At 38.3% G+C, this 20,466-nt stretch overlaps 1 protein-coding gene across 1 annotated transcript; it reads right to left on the bottom strand.

The window, feature by feature from the left end:
- Positions 1-404: 404 nt before the first annotated feature.
- On the bottom strand, positions 405-19,373 carry GTF2H3 (general transcription factor IIH subunit 3). Its single transcript, XM_082853431.1, has 12 exons — positions 19,221-19,373; positions 13,217-13,323; positions 12,657-12,823; positions 10,389-10,451; positions 9,474-9,503; positions 9,297-9,325; positions 6,455-6,529; positions 5,625-5,678; positions 2,612-2,680; positions 2,097-2,232; positions 1,947-1,983; positions 405-1,859 (listed from the first exon to the last, which is right to left on the bottom strand). Exons 1-12 carry the CDS (start codon positions 19,359-19,361, stop codon positions 1,790-1,792), a joined length of 978 nt encoding a protein of 325 aa, XP_082709557.1. The 5' UTR covers positions 19,362-19,373; the 3' UTR covers positions 405-1,789.
- Positions 19,374-20,466: the final 1,093 nt, after the last annotated feature.

Raw genomic sequence — 20,466 nt, 5'->3', positions numbered from 1 at the left:
GCCTGGCATATAGTAAGCACTCAATAAATGTTCACTCATTTTGTTAGCCATCAGAGCAGTGGTGAACCAATTCACTGCGAGAATCCATGTATGGTGTGTAAGAAATCTTGTATTAAAATTTTCATATCAATCTATAATTGTATAGTATTTGTAACAATATTTTTGTGAGAGTTTTGGCAAGATCTGAAATTAAAGTTCTTCAGAGTTGAATAAAAAACTGTCTGACATGTGACCAAATCCAGGTAAAAAGTACAGAGTTGAAGAATTGAATGAGCATGAAATAAACAATGAATGAGAGGAAATAAGCAAATATGAAAGTTTAAATTATTTTATTATAAACATTTATACAAAATAAACAACAAACACAACTGTTAAAAATAAAATTTAAACAGAATTAGGCCAGTTCATAAAACATGTCAAATGAAAAAGTAATAACAAAAACCTTATCAGCTTGTTTGAAATTATTCATCTTTAGATATATGATTCTTTGTTTCCTAGACTTAAAATAGAGATCTCCATTACACATAGTTAGGCTGTGAAATATTAATTATTATTTTTAAAAGACAAACAGATTCTTAAAGGTTAGCAAATACTTGCAAAGTGATCACCAAAATCTTTGTGTATTTGTTAACAAAATTGAAAATGCAGAATATAAAATCTACTTGAAATAATCCAACCAAACACCAAATTGCTTAAATGAGACTCAGTTTCTGAGATGGTATCAAGAGAAAATTAAAATCTTATTTATATACAAGGTTGTATACACAAATAGGTCTTTGTCAATTTACTTTAAAAAAAAAATTAAATTGGCCACCATTCCTAAAAACGCTTCCTACACTCTGCTGGAATTTAAAAGGACTTTTAATAACTTCAAGGTTACATAGAAAAATAAGTTTTTTATTGTTGCAAATAATTTTTCTTTTGAACTTATAGAATTTTTCAGTATTAAGTCCAAAACTTCTAGAGAACAGTTCTCCAGTATTAATGCTTTCCCCCTCCTCATTAAAAAAGGGATGAATTCTATGTGGGGCAACACTTCACTGTACAGAATCCATTCTCCCCAAGAAATTCCCCCTCAGAACCCAGACCCTGGCTTTCACAAATAAGCTCTTCACACAACTGTTCTTAAAGAAAAAGTTCCCACCAGACTACTGCACTCACTCTCCTTACTCACTTAAAATCAGATTTTAGAGATATTCAGTGACAAACTATCATTTGGATAACTCTGCCCAAACATGTACTAATGTCAGACAAAAGAATAAGTATCTGCTAATATCTGGAGCTAAATCTCAATCTAGAAAACAAGGATTTTATTTATGTGACTACCGTCGAAGTGGACTCAAGTAACATGTTCTATCTTGATTAATGCCATTACTCCATAAATAGTCACTTTTTCCAAAACTGTGTTCAAATTTCACATCATACATTTCACAGTAAGAACCTAGACTTGGTAGGTTCTGACGCTTATAATCAGTCAGTACAGAATGGCTTTGACAAACGATCACCTCATTTAAAAAAAAAAAATCACAAATTTGTGCTTTCTTCCTCCATTTCTGGACAAAAACCAGTCAGAAAAAATTTTAGGGTACATTGCATAGAATGACTCCCTCAAATAAATCAGCCCCCAGGAAGCATAGGATGAGGATGATGTTTTAGTATATTTCCTGTAAGAAAGTTCACTAAAATTTATCTTACACATATCTCTATTTTTTTCAGCGCCTTCCTAACAAAGATTCTGCCATATAATTTCCATTAATAGCTCTAAGTGATGGGGAAACAATTTTTACTGTCATGCGGACATTTTCAGTTTCTTTTTCTTGGCCTTCAGTACAGGAGGGAGAGAAATCTTAAAGGCTGTCCTGAAATAATACAGAGAAGGAAATACTTTTTAATGCTCTAAATCTCTATAAAGGGCAAGCCAGCCTCACAGCCTCAAAGATACTTACTCGCATGTAGTGCAGATAGGACTGAAGTTGCAGAATACTGCAAATTGAAAAAACGAAAAATGAACAGGACGGTCTAACAGTCACATAGTTGGAGATGTTTTCTGCACACTCCTCCACAACATAGAAAAACTCAGCGCTACGTGAACTTACTTGACAAGCACACAGAACACACGTAGCCGATTTCAATGAGATTTCGATGGCAGAAGCAAGCAGCCCGGTAGTCAACGTGAACTGGGGGTGGAAGGGTTAACTGAGACCTCTGATCTTGATCAGGAAGAAAAACCCACTGTTTAAAAAAAAAAGCAAGGAAATTTTATTTAAAACATTGGGGAAAACAACCCGAAGCCAGGACACAGATAGCAGATATTAGCCAGTAAACACTGAGAATACTAAATTAGATTTTCCTTGAAAGTCTATTAGAAATAGACTATTAGAAATGTGTTTCTAGCCATTCCACAATTATTGAGCACCACCACACAGGCATACAGCATTCCGCATACAGCTTACAGGGTCCAAAGACTCCCTTAAGTTCGAATTCCCTAGGTCACCCCTCTGTTCCTTTCTTCCAGTTACTAAGCATCAGCCATCTTACTCCTGTTCATTCCCCAGGAAACAGGGGTCTCACTGGACTCAAGGCATTAGGTTCACTGTTGACATTTCCTTACCAGTAAATACTGCAGAAGGGAGGGCATCTGAGGCACCTTCAAGTACAGTCCCCCTGTGATGTCACAAGCCTGCAAGACAAAGGGCTCTCAGCCAAACCAGCACTCGCTTAGCTTTTCCAGCGGGAGGTCATTCTCACCAGCAACTCTTCAGGTCTCCAAAAGGAGAGGAAGATACGACACAGCGAATTAAAAGGGAATCTCTTCCCAGAGTGCAGGAGGACCAGAAACTTGCAGCTACCTCTTCAGATGTTCAAATATCTTGCGTTCCCCTTGGCCCACACCCTTTCACCCTTTGAAGACTGTAATATAAGAGTACAAGCCCTTTTTCCTGTTAGTTTGCTACTGATAAATTTCTATTCTTGCCATGTTTATTCATTCTCATTGTATCTTTTAGTAACAGTTTGAGACGTAATTCACATGCTATTAAACTCACCCTTTTAAAGTGTACAATTTACTAGTTTTTAGAATATTCAGAGTTGTGCAACTGTCACCGCTATCTAGTTGCAGAACATTTTCATCACCCTAAAAAGAGATCCCATCCCCATTAACAGTGATTCTCCATCCCTCCTTTCCCCTGGCAACCAGTCATCTGCTTTCTGTTTCTATGGATTTGCCTATTCTGAACACTTCATACAAATGGAATCAGACAATATGTTTCCTTTTACTTCTTGCACTTAGGATAATGTTTTCAAGGTACATTCATACTGTAGCATGTATCAGTACTTCATTCCCTTTTATGACCAAATAATATTCCATTTCATGGATAGACCACAATTTATTTATCCATTCATCCACTGATGGGCATTTTGAGTTGTTTCCACTTCTGGGTTATTATGAATAGCACAGCTATGAATATTCACGTACAGTATCTTTTATGGACACGTTTTCATTTTTCTTAAATATATACCTAAGAATGGAATTGTGGACTCAACTGGTAATTCTATGTTTAACTTTCTGAGGAAGTTTCAGACTGTATTCCAAAGTGGCTGTACCTTTTCACATTCCCAACAAACACCATGCACTTACCATCAAGCTTAAGAAATAGGATAATTCTAGAACATTTGTAGCTGGTGTACTTTCTGGTTGTATCTCCCTTTCCCCACGCATCCCCAGCAGTAACCTAAACTCAAAGTTTTCTACAATTTTGTGCTTTTAACTAATCTTTTAGGAAATAATATTTCTTGCAGTCAAAAAACGTTTATCAAAAGTTTAGTAATTTCTTCAGTCTTATTTCTGTTTTTTTTCTTTTCCCTTTTTAAAGTAAAATTCAGTTTCATATTTTGATTAAAAATAACATCTGGTGGCGCAGTGGTTAAGAATCTGCCTGCCATTGCTGGGGACATGGGTTCAAGCCCTGGTCCGGGAAGATCCCACATGCCGCATAGCAACTAAGCCCGTGCGCCACAACTACTGAGCCTGCGCCCGAGCCCACAAGCCACAACTACTGAGCCCGTGTGCCACAACTACCGAAGCCCACGCACCTAGAGCCCGTGCCCTGCAACAAGAGAAGCCACCGCAATGAGAAGCCCATGCACTGAAACAAAGAGTAGCCCCCACTCGCTGCAACTAGAGAAAGCCCGTGCACAGCAAGGAAAACCAAATGCAGCCAAAAATAAATTTATTTTTAAAAAAAGAGATAAAATTAATTTTAAGAGCATTTTTATTTAACTCAATATATCCAAAGTGTTATCATTTTAACATGTAATCAGTATAAGTATCATTAATGAGATATTTTACATTGTTTTTTTCAATACTAAGTTTTTGAAATTCAGTGTGTATACTTATGCACACCTCAATTCAGATCAGACTCATTTCAAGAGCTCAGCAGCCATATGGCTACCATAAAGAATAGCGCAGATCTGGAATATGATCCTATTTTTATAAAAGTCTTTGCTTAGTGACCTATTCTTCCATCTGTATGTATAGAGAGATCTGTCATGCTGTTCACCTAATACTAACAACAGTAACTTTCAGATGATAGGATTTGAAGGGAATTTTTATTTTTATTTTTTTTTTTGCGGTATGCGGGCTTCTCACTGTTGTGGCCTCTCCCGTTGCGGAGCACAGGCTCCGGATGCGCAGGCTCAGCGGCCATGGCTCACGGGCCCAGCCGCTCCGCGGCATGTGGGATCTTCCCGGACCAGGGCACAAACCCGTGTCCCCTGCATCGGCAGGCGGACTCTCAACCACTGCGCCACCAGGGAAGCCCTTTTTTTAACTTTTAAAAAATACTTTTCTGTGTTGCTTGAATTTGTTTTAATGTGTAAATTACTTTTACAAATTCAATCAAATCATTGTGTAAAATGTAAGTAAAAATATCAAAGAAACCAGAGAGATGTTGGTGCTCTAATCTAAAGCATCATACAGGCTAATCCTTAAAAATGTGTGGGGACTTCCCTGGTGGTCCAGTGGGTAAGGCTCCGAGCTCCCAGTGCAGGGGCCCAGGTTCAACCCCTGGTCAGGGAACTAGATCCCGCATGCCGCAACTAAGACTCGGCACAGCCTAAATAAGCAAATAAATAAAATATTAAAAAATAAAAATGTGTGAAGACTGGTAGATGAAAAGCATTTAACAAAAAGTAAGAGAACACACCACGCTTTCATAACCACCAATACCAAGCATTCATTTAAAATATACCTTTTGGGCATCCCTAGTGGTGCAGTGGTTAAGAATCCGCCTGCCAATGCAGGGGACACAGGTTCGAGCCCTGGGCCGGGAAGATCCCACATGCCATGGAGCAACTAAGCCCATGCACCACAACTACTGAGCCTGTGCTCTACAGCCCGCGAGCCACAACTACTGAAGCCCGCGCACCTAGAGCCCACGCTCCACAACGAGAAGCCACCGCAATGAGAAGCCTGCACGCTGCAACGAAGAATAGCCCCCACTCGCTGCAACTAGAGAAAGTCCGTGCACAGCAACGAAGACCCAACGCAGCCAAAATAAATTAAATAAATAAATTAATTTATTTATTTTAAAAAATAAATAAAAATAAAATAAAATAAAATATACCTGTTGGAGGAGTCCTGAATCGGAGTCTAACACACAGGCATCAATCAAAATATTCTGAAATGAACATTTCAAAAAATATTATAGGAATAATAATGACTACCTTACAGTGAGAACCTACTATATGCCAGACTCTATTCTTAAAATGGCTCATTTAACATGCATAATAACTCTGCAAGGTAGATATCTGATTTTCATTTTACAGCTGAAGCACCCAGGCCTTGGCCGGGCAGTGGTCACAGAGCCAAGGGGAAGCAGTGCTGTCACCCCCAGTCTGCCTGTCCCCAAAGTCCATGGTCTTTTCACTATATCATGCTACCACTCCAAGATGGAGAATATTTTACATGGCTATAGTAGCACTTTAGGTTAAAACTGAAGTGTTAAGGAAGTTTTTTTTTAACATATCAAAGAAGAAAACGTGTTAGTGATAACTCATCTGAACACTTCGGTTATTTGCAAAGTAAAAATATCAAATCTTTTTAAGACCTCCCTGAAGCAAAGAGACAGAGAAATTGAAGCAAGGTATGCAGCAAACTATAAAACCTAGAATTCTTAGCCTGGGGTCCAAGGATGGGCTAAATGGTTGCAGGAATACCACAAAACTATCTGCAAAACTGTTTGAGTGCATATTTTTCTGGGGACCCATCAGATTCTCAAGGGTCCAGGACCCAAAATAGAGAAATGACTAGTATTGTACAAAATATGGACTCCAGATTCCCAACCCCTTAATAAGTATCTAGTCAGAATACCTCTCTAAGTAGGTCATTCAAACAATAAAATTAACTCCTTCATTATGAAATCAATATTCTTTAAAAAGAAGGCTCTCAATTCACCTGCTTCTGTGCTGCAAAGATGACATTCATGAAGTTCATATACTGCAACGTGCTGTCTTCTGCAGCCTTAATAACCTAAAAATCACATCCATGTTAATACCTTTCAGCCACATCCTAGTATTCTCACTCAAATGTCATCACAATATACTACAAATTACAACCAATATCATCTTTCTGTCTTTGAAATTATTATTAAATAATACCTAAAACTGTAAAGATGACTGCAAAAATCTCCCCCAAATCCTACCCCTCAAGAAATAACCCTTGTTAATAGTTTCTAAAGAGCACTTATGTGGCCATGTATATATACTCACACATACACCCCCCAGGATGATACTCTATCTAGTGTTCTGCAACCTGCTTTTTCAGTCCACAATATCTGGGGGTAAAATCTTACATCAATAAATTTGGATGTAACCATCCTTCATGCTGAGTTCATAGATTTCCACCGTTTAACCAATTATCTATAGAAGACATTGAAGCAGTTTCCAAACCTCGGTTTTAGACAATGCTCTAACGAACGCTCTCATCTACCCTTTGCACAACTCTCCGATTAGCTCCTAAAATAATCAGTGAGATTACTGAAGTGTCTGCACATTTAATTTTGATACATACTACCAAACTGCCCTCCAGAAAAGCTGTACCAGTTTATCCTCCCATGGGCGATGCAAGGGAATAACCACTAGCAGGGCTGACCATATTTCCAAATGCTAACTGGTCGTTTTCATTTCCTCTTCTGCAGATTGCTCGTTTCCCACTTGTTTCTTTAGAGTCAACCCTGACTTTTAAAAATTAATTTACAAGAGCTCTTTTTTATTTTAGAAATATTACATTAATCCTGTCAGGTAGCTATACTGAAAGTACTTTTTCCTAATAGTTTTTTTTTTTCCCATCCTTGTTTTGGGGGGTTTATTTTTTTGAGGTCTTACGCTTCCTTTTAAAGTTTCATATCATGCTTAGCAAGATACTCATCAACACAAGACTATAAACAGATATTTTCTTCTAGAGCTTTTATGACTTGAATTTTTACATTGAAATGTTTGATCTTTACTAGAATGTGTTTAGGTATAAGCAGTGAGATCTAGCTTTCCTTTCCCGCAAATGGCCAATCAACTGGCCCAGCACCTTTTATTGAATAATCCATTTCCCTCCCACTAACGTGAAGTGTTTCGTTTATCATATGTCAAACCCCACTGTACCTGGTTTCTGGACTCTAGTCTTTTCCATTATCTGTTTGCCTACTACTATACCAGAACCACAGTTACTGTAGCTTTATAATGTGTTTTAATGCCTAAAGGAGTGTGCACAAAGAAGAACAAAGAGAACTGCTCACTACCCAGTTCTACAAGGGTTAACGGGGAACTCACTGCAGCTGCCCACCGACAGCGCACCCTGAGAGGAGTTCAGGATGAAAAACAGGATGAGGGACTGTGCTTTGGATAAATAGGCCTTTAGATAGTTAGATGCATATCTCAGGAAGAATTTCAATGACCCCAGATTCTTGCCTCTTCGCAGACAAGAACTGAAAAAAGAAATAGAAAAGCACTAAAATCACTAACTTGAGATATCTGTTCTTCGTGATTAGCCGTAATCTTTTACCAAGATATATGCTTGACTGCATGAATTTCCTAGCCAAAAAATCACATATAAACTGGCTTCTCCCCTACCTCTTTGGGGCAGTTTCCTCACAGCTGACTGGCTGTCTCCTGGGCTATAATCCTCAGTAAGACTCTGTATAAAACTTAACAACTCACAACTCTTATGTTGTGTGTCTTTCTTTAAGTCAACTGAGCAAGTTCCTGCCTACCATTTTCTTTCAGAAAGCTCCTGGCTATTCTCATTGATTTCTTCTTTCAGATAAACTGTTGACTTTCTTAAATCCCCCCACTCTGCCAGGAAAAAAAAATCTGATTAATATTCTGAGATTGCATTGAACTTACAGTTTAATATTGGAAAAATTGACATTGAAGAATAAAGTATGGATCTCCAAAAACTAGTGGTTACCAGTGGGGAGAGGGAAGAGGGGAGGGACAATATAGGGGTAAAGGAGTAAGAAGTACAAATTATTATGCATAAAATAAGCTACAAGGATACACTGTACAACTGTACAAAAATATGGGGAATATAGCCAATATTTTATAATAACTATAAATGGAGTATAACCTTTAGAAATTGTGGATCACTGTATCATACACCTGTAGCATAAATAATATTGTATGTCAACTATACTTTAATTTTAAAAAAATACAAATTTTATTGGAACCATACAGAGAAGATTAGCATGGCCCCTGCGCAAGGATGACACGCAAATTCGTGAAGCATTCCATATTTTTAAGTGAGACAGTGGCATGGACATATATATACCACCAAATGTAAAACAGATAGCTAGTGGGAAGCAGCCGCATAGCACAGGGAGACAAGCTTGGTGCTTTGTGTCCACCTAGAGGAGTGGGATAGGGAGGGTGGGAGGGAGGGAGATGCAAGAGGGAGGAGATATGGGGACATATGTATATGTATAGCTGATTCACTTTGTTATAAAGCAGAAACTAACACACCATTGTAAAGCAATTATACTGCAACAGAGATGTTAAAAACAATAATAATAAATAATAATAACGCACGAATTTTAAAAAGAAAAAAATATGGCTCTCCATTTATTCAATTATTTCATGTCTCAGAATTTTCGTTTTTCATCATAATCAATTTTACGTATTCCTTGTTAATTAATTCTGGGTACTTAATAATTATTGTTTCTATTATAAATGGGTCTTATTTCCCATTATGTTTTCTAATTGGCTTTAGCTGGTATAAAAACATCGTTTTGATATCTTTTTAATCTTACCAATATCCTTGATTTCATTTCCTGATTATCTATAAAGAGATAAAAACAGTGTACAATTTAACTGAATCTTATTAAACATATTACATATAAGGTTTTCTCACCAATTTTTAAACAGTACCTGAAAGTTATAGTAGTAAAATAAAGATTACAGTCTCATAGAAGAATGTAGGTGCCTACCTTTAACATCCTTGCTCATTCTATGAATGTCTTATTTTCTTAGCATTAAGGAATTTAAAAATATTATTTCATAAATACTAATAGTAAACAGAAAAATAACCTCAATTTTAGTTAAATAAATCCAGCATCCACCCAGCTGAAAAAAGGAAAAGCTCCAAGGCCCACAATAAACACACAAAACAAGACTGATTGGGAGCTTCCAATTACTAACTCTGTAATCAAGTGGGCTTTATAACCCGACCAAAATATGATCTTTATCCCAGAAAATTAAAATTAGTAGATTTGATTGTTCTTTGATTATCCACCTGCTTGTTCTATGATTATCCACCATGTCCTGGATTTGAATACTGGGAACACAAGTAAATCAATACACCATCAAATGAGATAATGAATTTGAAAAGCATACCCAGATGATCAGACACCCCCAGTCAAGGTCTGGACAGACTCAATATTGTACAAAACGAACAAACTAAATTACTTAAGACTGAGAAAATATCACACAAACATAATCAAAATGCTTATAAAGGTGTGCAAAATAATGCATTCTCCCGTAGAGAAGCAGCTACTCATTTAATAAGCCCCAGGGTTAGTAAATGGCTTTTTAAATTAAACCCTGCTTCCAACACGAGAGACGAAAAAAAATTTTTTTTTTAATTTGTCTAATAAGAAGCAAAGAAGCATCCTGAGGAACAATGAATTACGAGCAAGACATGCTGGAGAAACTAGAGTCTTCTCATTCTTAGCTTGTCCTAAAAACATGTCAAAGCCAAGATAAACTACTTTTTGATTATCTACCACTTTAGAACACTCATGCCTTCCATTAACATGGGCACCCAAGGTTCTGAGAACTATCACAAGTTCAGATCTCTTTATTACAAGAAAACACCTTCTGAATGATTAAAACACCAAGGATACAGCAAAGAGCTTTGGCAAGGGATCCTGCCAGCAGAGTTTCTGTATGTTGACCCTCTATGTCACCTGTAGATAACAAAAAACATTAAAAAGGGAATTTTTAGGTACTTTCTTGACCTAAAATCATTTTCAAACCAAAGCATTCTTCTTCATGAATGAAATCAGATGACATTTTCAAACTGGGTTTAAAAACATAGATAAGCAATTTTTAAACATTTTCTCAATTTAAAATACCCTGGTGGTTGGGGGCTAAAGGGGCAGGAATGGGGGGTTGTTGTTTAATGGGTATAAAGTTTCAGTTTTCGATGATGAAACAGTTCTGGAAATGGACAGTGGTGATTTTGCACAACAGCGTGAATGTACTTAACGCCACTGACCTGTACACTTAAAAATGGTTAAAATGGTTATGTTATAAAAAACAGATAATAAAAGGTATCCTGGTGTTACTGGGGAAGGTTGTGGTTGCTCAATGACCTAAGCAGTAGCAGAGGCCCTGTGCAACTGCAGGCAGCCTGGACAGTGGCCCCTGGCCAGGCCCCGAGCCCTTCCCACTGCCTCCCACCTGCCTGGGAAAGCCGTGATAAGAGGACTGGAGAAAGTGCCCTGGCTGTGGGAGGCAGGGACGAGGTTTACAACTTATTCAGAGACTTGAGTGAAAAACAGTCACTCTCATAAAAATAAAAATTCTATACCTTCAGCACAAGAAGGTGGGGAGCCCAGATTGACACGCTGTGCGAACAGGGCCTGCAACTGGTCCAGGAGCACTGATACCCCATGGGGAGGTCAGACCAGGAAAGGTCTGGAACACTATACTGAGAAGTTGGGACTTTGCCCTGGGGCCAGTGGTTGCTCAAAACATGATTCGAGAACCAGCTGTAGGAATATCACCAGGGAACTAAATAGAAACACAAATTCTTGGGCCCTCCCTACACCCACTGAATCAGAAACTATGGAGTGGGGTTCAGTATTTCATTTTAACAAGCCCTCCAGGTGATTTTTAACAGTTTTATTGGGGTATAACTTACAGATCACAAAATTATCTTTTTAAGCACACAAGTCAATGATTTTTAGTAAATTTATAGGGATGTAAATCCTCGCCACAATCCAACTGTAGAACATTTCCATCACCCTGAAAGATCACTTGGGCCCATTCCCATCACTTCTCTGCTCCTCCCCAGCCCCAGGAGAAATCATTAATCCACTTTCTGTCTCTAGAACTGCCTTTTCCCTACAGGTGATTTGGACACAGGAGACAGATTGAAACCACCGCCTGCAGGCAACAGGGAATCAGCAAAAGGTCTTTAAGGGCGGGAACAGCAGCTCTGATATTTAGGATGATACCTCTAGATGCTGAGTGGAAAGACTGGAACGGAGAGAGACAGGAGTCAGTTAGGAAGTTAGTAACAACGATCTAGAGCAAAGGCTCTCCACCTGGGCAACTGTGCCCCATGGGAGACATCTGGTTCTCACAACCGGGGGATATTACGGCATCCAGTTGGTTGAGGCCTTTCCTTCAAAGCACAGGAAAGCCCCACAATAAAGAATCACCCAGCCCAAAACGTCAGCACTGCCAAGGCTCAGCTAGATGGCAGGTAATAAGGGGTCAGACTTCGGAGATACTGCTGAGGGTAGACTAATAGGATCTCATAGCAGATTAGATGCTGGATGAGGAGGAAGGAGTCAAAACAGAAAATTTTGCAGAAGTAGGTGGCTGGGGGGTGACAGAAATAGGAAATGGAAATGGTGGTCTGAGAGAAAAGACAATGAAACTGGTCTGGGCCATGTTAATGAGACTGTGGGACATTTAAGTGGAGATATTTGCAAGTTGAAAGAAAGGCTAGATTAGAGACAAAAACTGGGAAGTGTTCATAAATAAATGATAATTAATGACAAGAGTGGATGAGAACACGCAGAGGGAGAAAATAAGAAAATAACCCGGCAGAATAAAAAAATGTATATATTTTTAAGAAGAAAAAGTCAGAAATGGAAGAAAGAATGGTCCAAAAAAGAGGAAAAATAGGTCAACAGGCTATCCTCAGAAACCAGAGTATTTTAAGAAGCGGAGGATGGTGAACAGGGTCAATGCTGCAGAGGTCAGGCAGCTAATGCACAGGCTTTGATGGAAAAGATTTTTTAAAAGAAAAGAGAGAATGAAGTAAATAGTATCGAGATGCTCAAAGTTTTGGACTCAAAGCCTCAAGGACCTCCACACTCAACTCCACGTGCAAACAGCAATAATGGAAGAAAAAAAAAAAAGCTGAAAGCAGTTACTCTTGGTCATTAGATCTTTGATCTCTTCAACAATAACTTCATTTGCTGCTGTTAGCAACTCATATTTTCCATCTTTGCTTCCTGAGGCAGTAAATTCAGAAGAAGCGTTGCCAGGGTCTCCAAAGAAGTCTCCGAGTCTGCCATTCTTTCCAGGATATAAGAATCGACTGAAACAGAAAAACAAAACACCAAAAAGAACCTAGTTACACCAGGACTTGAAGCCCTCACTAAACATCAAAGTGAAATCCAGCACACGTAACAAAAACCACACCAATTCCAGACTCTCAAGATTCCATAATAAATTTCAGTTTTAAAGACTGTAGAAAATAGGCAAGTGGGCAAACATGAGTCTACCACCACAGAATATCTTGATGATTCCACTGTTTTCTTAAAAAACGAGAAAAATAAAGAAGGTACTGGGTTACTGTCTCTTGAAATGCTTCATACCAAATTCTTACCTACTACCAGTTTATTATTTGAGGTATATTTATCTACCCCAGTAATATCTGGTCCAAGGGTCCCTAAGCACTGAACAGGAAGAGTAATCATAATGGTCATACCTTTCTTGAATGTGACTTGCTATCACAGCAAGTTTGTTGGAACGATTCATGAATAAATGAGAATTTCCTAGCACCATCACTGCATCTATGCATTTTGATAAAGTAAACTGTTGAAAAACAGAAGACAAAAGAAAGGCAAATTAGCTATCCAAATAGCTATGTCAGGTCTTGAAATGATTAAGATTTCATTTAAATTTTAGACAATTATTCACTTCTAAAAATTTGCTCTGGAGCTCCCCCCCTCCAAAGTCATAAGCAAAAACATTGAAACCTACAGTGTTCCAATACTGAAAGCACAGACTTGCTCATTTCTGACTTGCTTAGAAAAACAACACATGGCAGGTCAGATCCCACGGAGCAGAGCAAAATGAAGGAAGAATTGCTGTTGGGGGATGGGATGGAACTGGGGAAGTAAGGAGATATCGTCCTTTTTTATAAACATGATGACTGATTTGTGCTAGAGATGACCTAAATATAATTTAGTCAGTAGTATCAATCTTTACTAATACTGGTTATAGAGCATTGCCCTTACTTTTTCTCCTCCCTTACATAACTGTCTACCAGCTACATTTTCATCCTCCACGATAATGGAAACAGTCCAATTTGAAATATAAACCCAAGAAAGACAAAAATTCCAACTGAGACAAGAAATCATATGCAAAGACATTCATTTTCACTGTTATTTTTGCAGCTGTTATACTGTTAATTGATACAACCTATTTATTCATAAATAAATATATTCATAGCAAAAATATGGATAAACCTGAAGAAAAGAAACTATAGTTTTCTAATTTTACTTATGAAACCAATTCTACATCACTACAATATTCCACAAATGTTTTCTGCATAACATTCAGGGAATAGCAAACATATCACAACTTCTATGATAAAATTACTAGAAAACTATTGCTACACATGGAATAGACAATTAATATATACTGATTAAATTGGTAATTGTAAAACTTTTGAATTCATTAAGTATCCTGAGCACCTATTATATGCCAGGCGAAGACCCCTTCTTTCATGGAGTTTACATTCCGACAAGTACTAATATTACTAAAAAAACACAGGTGGATATTTTTATAATCATGTAATAAAGCATGTTTCTCTTAAAGAAATACTTCAAGCAGAAAATAAAACTGATAAATTTCACTCATTCTATTTTTGAAAATGTAAAACAAACCTATTAAAATTTCTGTATGGCAAAAAAAAGACTAAACAAAAAAAGTGAGGGCTTCCCTGGTGGCGTAGTGGTTGAGAGTCCGCCTGCCGATGCGGGGGACACGGGTTCGTGCCCCGGTCCGGGAAGATCCTACATGCCGCAGAGCGGCTGGGCCCGTGACCCATGGCCGCTGAGCCTGCGCGTCCGGAGCCTGTGCTCCGCAAGGGGAGAGGCCACAACAGCAAGAGGCCCGCATACCGCAAAAAAAAAAAAAAAAAAAGTGAGAGGCAAATTACAAACTGGAAAAAAATAATTGCAACGTATGACAGATGAGTTAACCTTTAATATAAAGAGTGTCCACAAACCATTAAAAATAAATAAATAAAAGGAATATGCAAAGAGAAAAAGGGCAATGCCCCAGAGGAGAAATACAAAGGACCATTAAATAAACGAAAAGCAAATTGAGATCATTTTGGTACATCATACTGGCAAAAGATAAAATAAGAAAACAGAGCATCTTGTGTTGGTACCAAAAAAAAAACAAACAAACAAACAAACCCAGAATCCTCATACACCACTGATGAGAGTTCAAAATAAGACAGTCTTCCTGGAGAATATGGTAATATGCAGTGATATACTGGTCTAGCTGTACAATGGAATTCTACTCAGCAATAAAAAGGAATGAACTACTGATGCATGTAGCAACATGGACAAATTTCAAAATAATTATGCTGAGTGAAAACACCAGACCAAAAAAGAAAAAAAAAAACCCAAAACAAAAAATTGTTTGATTCCATATATATAAATACCTAAAATATGCAAACTAATCTATAGTGAGAGAAAGCAGATCACTGGTTGCCTCGGGAAGGGACAGGCAGAGAGGTGGGTGGGATGAATTCAAAGGAACAGGAAGAAACTTTGGGGGTGATGGATCTATAAGTTCATTATTTTGATTGTGGTGATAATTTCATGAATGTATACATAAGTGAAAACAACAAATTAAACACTTAAAACATAACAAAGTAAACACTTTAAACATGTACAGCTCATTGTATGTCAACTCTAGCTTGATAAAGTTATTTTTTAAAAAGACACCATTCAGAAAATGTCCAACTTAAAAATTTTTAAATTGGGCAAAATATTTGAATACAAATTTCACCAAAGAAAATATATGGATGGCTAATAAGCATACGAACAAAAGACTCAGCAGCATTAGTCATTAGGGAAATGCAAATTAAAACCAAAATGAGATATTACCACCTACACTAGAATGACTATAATCAAAAAGATAGACAAGCGTCAGCAAGGATGTGAAGACAAGACTGGAACTCTCATACATTTCTGATGGGAATGGAAAAGAGTGTACCAACTTTTTTTTTTTTTGGCCACTTCTTTTTATTTTATTTTATTTCATTTATTTATTTTATTTTTTGGCTGCATTGGGTCTGCATTGCTGTGGGCCGGCTTTCTCTAGTTGCGGCGAGTGGGGGCTACTCTTCATTGCAGTGCACGGGCTTCTCATCGTGGTGGCTTCTCTTGTTGCGGAGCACCAGCTCTAGGTGCGTGGGCTTCAGTAGTTGTGGCTCACGGGCTCAGTAGTTGTGGCGCACAGTCTTTGTTGCTCTGCAGCATGTGGGATCTTCCTGAACCAAGGCTCGAACCTGTGTCCCCTGCATTGGCAGGAGGATTCTTAACCACTGCACCACCAGGGAAGTCCCAGGGTGTACCAACTTTTGAAAAGTTTGGCAACGTCTTAAAAAGTTCAGTCTAAACTTACCATATTACCCAGTAATTCAACTCATAGGTCTCTAACTATTCAAGAGAAATGCGAACATACGCTCATACAAAGACTTGTTTGTGAATTACCAGCATTATTCATAATAGTCAAAAAGGGGAAACAATCTAAATGTCTGTGAACAGATAAACAAGAGGTATATTCATTCAAAGCAGCTTTTTTTTTTTTTTTTTTTTTGTGGTACGCGGGCGTCTCACTCTTGTGGCCTCTCCCCTTGCGGAGCACAGGCTCCGACGCGCAGGCTCAGCGGCCATGGCTCATGGGCCCAGCCGCTCCGCGGCATGTGGGATCTTCCCGGACCGGGGCACGAACCCGTGCCCCCTGCATAGGCAGGCGGACTCTCAACCACTGCGCCACCAGGGAAGCAAGAGGTATATTCATACTATAAAATACAGTTCAGTAATAAAAAGGAACCACCAATATATGCTACAACATGGATGAACCTCAAAAATATTATGCTAAGTGAAAAAAGCCAAAATCAAAAGACTACCTATTACCAAAACTCACCCAACATGAAAAAGATCATTCAAATAGTTTAATTAATACTAAAGAAATTTAATTCATAGTTTAAAACTTCACCAAAAAGCAATCTCCAGGTCCAGACAATTTCATTGGAGAACTATACCAAAAGTTTAAAGAACTGATACCAATTCTAAATAATCTCTTCCAGAAAATGGAAGAGAACACTTCCCAATTCAGTTTATGAAGCCAGTATCACCCTTAAGCCAAAATCAGCCAAACACAGTACAAAAAAGGAAAAAAAAAAACTATAGACCAGCATCTATCATAAAATAGATAAAAACTGAATCCAAGTGGGGTTTATTCTGGGAATGCAAAGCTGGATCAATATTTGAAAATCAATCAGTGTAATCCACCATATTGACAGGCTAAAGAGGAAAATCATTAATTGATGAAGAAAGATCATTTGACAAAACTTAACATCCATTCATGATAAAAATCTCCAAGCAAAACTAGGAAGAGAACTTCCTGAACTGGATGAAGAGCATCTACAAAAAAAAGCTACAGTTTACACCATACTTAACAGTGAAAGACTGAATGCTTTCCTTCTAAGATCAGAAGCAAGGTAAGGATGTCCACTCTCACCACTCTTACTGAACGTAGTACTGTAAGTCTTATGAGTACAATAAAGCAGGAGAAGAAAATAAAAGGTATGTGCATTGGAAAGGAAAAAAATAAAACTGTGCCTACTTGCAGATGACATGACTGTCTATTTAGAAAATCCCAAGGAATCTAAAAAACACCGCTAGGGGGGCTTCCCTGGTGGCGCAGTGGTTGAGAGTCTGCCTGCTGATGCAGGGGACACGGGTTCGTGTCCCGGTCTAGGAAGATCCCACATGCCACGGAGCGGCTGGGCCCGTGAGCCATGGCCGCTGAGGCTGCGCATCCGGAGCCTGTGCTCCGCAACGGGAGAGGTCACAAGGGTGAGAGGCCCGTGTATCGAAAAAAAAAAAAACAACAAAAAAAAACACTGCTAGGACTAATAAGTAAGTGTAGGTGAAGCAAAGTCCCAGCATATAGGAGCAACACACAAAAATCAATCATATTTCTATATACTAATATTAAATAGGTGGCAACCAAAATTTGAAACATACTACTCATTTACAGTTGCTAAAAAACATGTATTTAGGTATAAATCTACAAAACTTGTCTGATGAAAACTATAAAACGCTAACGAGAGAATTCCCTGGCAGTCCTGTGGTTAGGACTCTGTGCTTTCACTGCTGAGGGCCCAGGTTCAATTCCTGGTTGGGGAACTAAAATCCTGCATGCTGCAAGGTGAGGCTAATAATAATAATAATAATAATAATAACAGCTAACATAAAAAAGTCACAACAGCAAATGCTGGTAAAGATACAAAGAACTGGACCTCTCATACTTTGCTGGTGGGAATGTAAAATGGTATAGCCACTCTGGAAAACAGTAAAGCAGTTTCTTATAAAATCAAACATGTGATTAACATACAACCCAGCAGTTGCATTTCTGGGCATTTATCCCAGAGAAATGAAAGCTTACATCCACACAAAAACCTGTATATAGATTTTCAGAGCAGCTTTTTATGTAATAGCCAAAAATTGGAAACCACCCAAATGTCCTTTGATAGGTGAATGATTATACAAACTATGGTACATCACACCATGGACTACTACTCAGCAATAAAAAGGACAAACTTCTGTACATGGAACGACTTGAATAGATCAAGGGCATTATGTTGAGTGAAAAAAAGCCAGCCTCAAAGGTTGCATACTGTCTGATCTATTTACGTAACAAAATTCTAGAGATGAAGAACAGATTAGTAGATTAGTACCAGGGACTAGAAAGTTACAGCAATCATGAAGGATGCCTCCACCAGGGAGCTCCTGTGCGATGAAACAGCTCTGTATCTTTTTTTTTTTCTTCCAGCTCTGTATCTTGATTCTGGTTGGGGTTACACAAATCTTACATGTGATAAGACTGCAAGAACTAAACATACACACACAAGTGGATGCAAAACTGCTGTGATTTGAATAAACGCTGTAGATGGTACTGATGTCAATTTCCTGGTTTCACTATTGCACTACAGTTATATAAGATGTTACTACTGGGAGACGCTGAAGCCAGGGCACACAGGACCTCTCTGTACCACTTTTATAATTTCCTGTGAGTCTGTAACTATTTCAAAACAATATATTTCAAAACAGAAAGTGTTTTTTAAAAAAGACTACGTATTATATGGAATCGATATATGAAATGTCCAGGAAAGTCAACATAGAGACAGAAAGTAGATCAATGGTTGCCTACAACTAGGGGGTAGAAGCAGTGACTGCAAACAGGCACACGGGAACTTTGGGGGGAAATAGAAATGTTCTAAAATGGAATTGTGGTGATGGTTAAACAACTTTACTGCGATTTTTACTTAAAAAAACACTGAACTGTACATTATAATAGGTGAATTTTATGATATGTAAATTATACCTTAATAAAAAAGCAACATAAACATATACTCAGTCAAACCAGAATTATCCAAAAGCCTTCTCAAGCAATCTTACCTGAGATTCCTTTAATGCTTGCTTTCCCCACCAAATTGGGTTGGTATCAACTATGATAACCAGAAGATTCAATTCATCTTCTGCAAATATTAACAGAAAATAAAAAACATTAGCCTCATAAAAGTGAAACAAAGCTAACATTCTCGATTTGTAAATTAGATCCAGAGCAAGCACCACTACATGCCTTCACATGTTTATCATCCTACAATCGTGAAATTAACACAAGGCCAAGTTCTTTTAAAGATTTAAAGCTCTGGGGGCCCTTAGCAAGCTCTTGCTTGCCTCCTGTACATCTGTACCTTTCATGCACTAGAATGTAAGCTTTGTTTCTTTTGTCACTGCTTATCCTCTGCTCCGAGCACATTGCCTAGCATGTGGTGGATGATCAATAAGTATCTATTTTATGAATCCAAAGACATATGCATTTTAAATGGCTGGTCAAGGACAGAAAGCACTGATTAACCAGTAGTTAGAATCACTAGTAGAATTTCAGGCATGGGATGGCAGGGGGGGTAGATTTAAAGGGAGACACAGAATCAATTTGGCTCCAAGTCCATCAAATCACCTAGCAGCAAGGTCAATTATACTTAGGAACCAATCTTTAAAAGGTGAAAATGAGGGGAATTCTCTGGCGATCCAGAGGTTAGGACTCCGAGCTCTCACTACAGAGGGCCCGGGTTCAATCCCTAGTCGGGGAACTTAAATCTCATAAACCGTGAGGCCAAAAAAAAGAAAAAACAAGGTGAAAACCAGAGTGGAAAGCACTTGCTATGTCAAGATTTTACTGTGAAAAAAATTAGGCTACTCTCTACAAAGTGACAGACACAACTAAAGAGGCTAACTTAACATATTAGTTCATTCAACAAACATTTACACTAAGTACCAGTGTTAGGTGTTGGGGATAGGTGTTGAGGATACTGAGTCCAAGCCCTCAAGGAAACTACATTCTGAGGTGACAACATATGAACCCATAAGCACACACTGTTACGAAAAAAACAGGATGCTCATTTAATAGCAAAAAGCAACAATGCCTTTCCTGCCCCCATACTTTCCATCCTCCAGTTCCCTGTTCCCTGTATCAGGATAATCCCACCCCGTCTTTGATCTGCTTACATACCCAAATCCTATTTACTCTCTAAGGCCCCAAATCAATGCTACGTCTTCACCCAGAAGTCCTCCCTAGGTCTTCCAACAGGTCCTGGCTCCCCCATCTCAGGAGACTGGAAATCTCAGCCCCTCTGCATCA

The sequence above is a fragment of the Leucopleurus acutus genome, assembly GCF_964270905.1.
Source record: "Leucopleurus acutus genome assembly, chromosome: 13".
In the NCBI taxonomy this organism is placed as follows: Eukaryota; Metazoa; Chordata; class Mammalia; order Artiodactyla; family Delphinidae; genus Leucopleurus; species Leucopleurus acutus.
Note: the sequence above shows the minus strand (reverse complement) of the source record. Positions and strands in the feature narration are given on the sequence as shown.

What these genes read in the sequence shown, in the direction of transcription:
- GTF2H3 (XM_082853431.1), bottom strand. Translation starts at nt 19,361, where the DNA reads ATGTTAGCTTTGTTTCACTTTTATGAGGCTAATGTTTTTTATTTTCTG. An exon ending in AAGCATTAAAGGAATCTCAG is followed by an intron (nt 13,324 to 19,220) that starts GTAAGATTGCTT and finishes GTTTTTCAACAG; the next exon opens with TTTACTTTATCAAAATGCAT. An exon ending in ATTCAGGACTCCTCCAACAG is followed by an intron (nt 2,681 to 5,624) that starts GTATATTTTATT and finishes TTTGTCTTGCAG; the next exon opens with GCTTGTGACATCACAGGGGG.